The sequence below is a fragment of the Eimeria mitis genome, genomic scaffold (genome assembly GCF_000499745.2).
Source record: "Eimeria mitis Houghton genomic scaffold, Emh_scaff2498, whole genome shotgun sequence".
In the NCBI taxonomy this organism is placed as follows: domain Eukaryota; phylum Apicomplexa; class Conoidasida; order Eucoccidiorida; family Eimeriidae; genus Eimeria; species Eimeria mitis.
In genome coordinates this window covers 5,901-7,214 of record NW_013570837.1, presented here as the reverse complement: position 1 = coordinate 7,214, position 1,314 = coordinate 5,901, and the positions used below count along the sequence as shown (strand labels likewise).

Genomic DNA, 1,314 nt, shown 5'->3' with positions numbered 1-1,314 from the left:
GCAGCCCCAGGGGTGCATCTGCTGCTGCTGCCAGCTGCAGCTGCTCCTCTTCTTCCTGCTGCTGCTGCAGCGCCTCTGTCTCCTCCTGCTGCTGCTGCTCCTGCTGCTGCTGTTGCTGCTGCTGCTGCTGCTGCTGCTGCTGCTGCTGCTGCTGGTTTGTGCTGCTGTTAGAGTCAAGAGACAGCAAACTAAAGGGGGCCAGCACCAGCAACGAAAGCCAAGCGAAGAGGGAGAAGACACAGCTCCATAGCGGCGCGCTGTTCATACAAACTGCAGCAGCAGTTGCTTCTGCTGCTGCTGCTGCTGCTGCTGCTGCTGCTGCTTCTTGTGCAGCTCCTGCAAGGGGTTCGTCGCTACTCGGATGTTGCTCCGGCTGGACCTCCTCCTGCTGCTGCTCCTGCTGCTCTTGCTGCTGCTGCTGCTGCTGTTGCTGCTGCTGCTGCAGGGCATCTGCAGCAGCTAACACCTGCTCCAGCAGCTCCGGCTCCTGCGGCAGCAGCGAGCGAATGGCCTTGGTTCCCCTCACCTTGCAGTGTATGTACACCAGGTGCAGCAGCACACGAACGCAGCAGCAAGTAACCGCAGCTGCCCACCTGCAACGAACTAAATTGTCCCCCTGCTGCTGCTGCTGCTGCTCTTGCTGCTGCTGCTGCTGCTGCTGTGCTTGCTGCGTCAGCAGCAGCAGGTTGCTCCTGATAGGCTGCACTACTACTTCTAGCTGCTGAGGGAGATGGGGGTCCAGCAGCTGCGGCTGCTCCTGGTACCGCTCAAGTGTATAGACAACATCTGCAGCAATGCTGCAGAAGCATCGCAGCCACCTCTTTACATTGAATACTGTTAAAGGCTCCATATCTGCTGCTGCTGCTGCTGCTTCTGCTGCTGCTGCTGCTGCAGTCGGTGCCCCAGAACCACTACCCGGAAACGGGTTGCTTGACGCAGACACATGAGAAGCTGTTGCTGCTGCCCTTTCTGGCGCTGCTGCTGCTGCTGCTGCTGCTGGTGCTGCTGCTGCTGCTGGTTCTGCTCTCTTATATGTAGAGGGATCTTCAGCAGCAAGTGCTGCTGCCTCCTGCGTGAGACTGGATAGCAGCTGCAGCTGCTGCAGCACTTGTGCTGCTTCCTTGAAGAAGAAGGCTTCGCACCGTGCAGAGTCATCTTTGTTTGGTGCAGTTTCTGCTGCTTCTAGCTGCGATAGTTTTGTTGCAGCAGCAGCAGCATCAGCTGCTGCTGCTGCTGTATCAGCAGCAGCAGCTGATGCTGCTGCTGACCCTGGTGCTGCTGCTAGTGCAGTGAAGTCCTTCTGCCACTGCTGAA

The 1,314-nt window shown here is 58.4% G+C and overlaps 1 protein-coding gene across 1 annotated transcript in view; it reads right to left on the bottom strand.

The window, feature by feature from the left end:
* Positions 1–1,314, bottom strand: part of EMH_0054720 (uncharacterized protein) — a gene marked incomplete at both ends in the record, with an annotated part of 4,381 nt that overhangs the window by 575 nt on the left and 2,492 nt on the right. Inside the window, one exon of the mRNA XM_013497146.1 lies at positions 3–1,309. Within this exon, the coding sequence (XP_013352600.1) occupies positions 3–1,309 (1,307 nt within the window). The remainder of the gene's footprint in view (positions 1–2; positions 1,310–1,314) is intronic.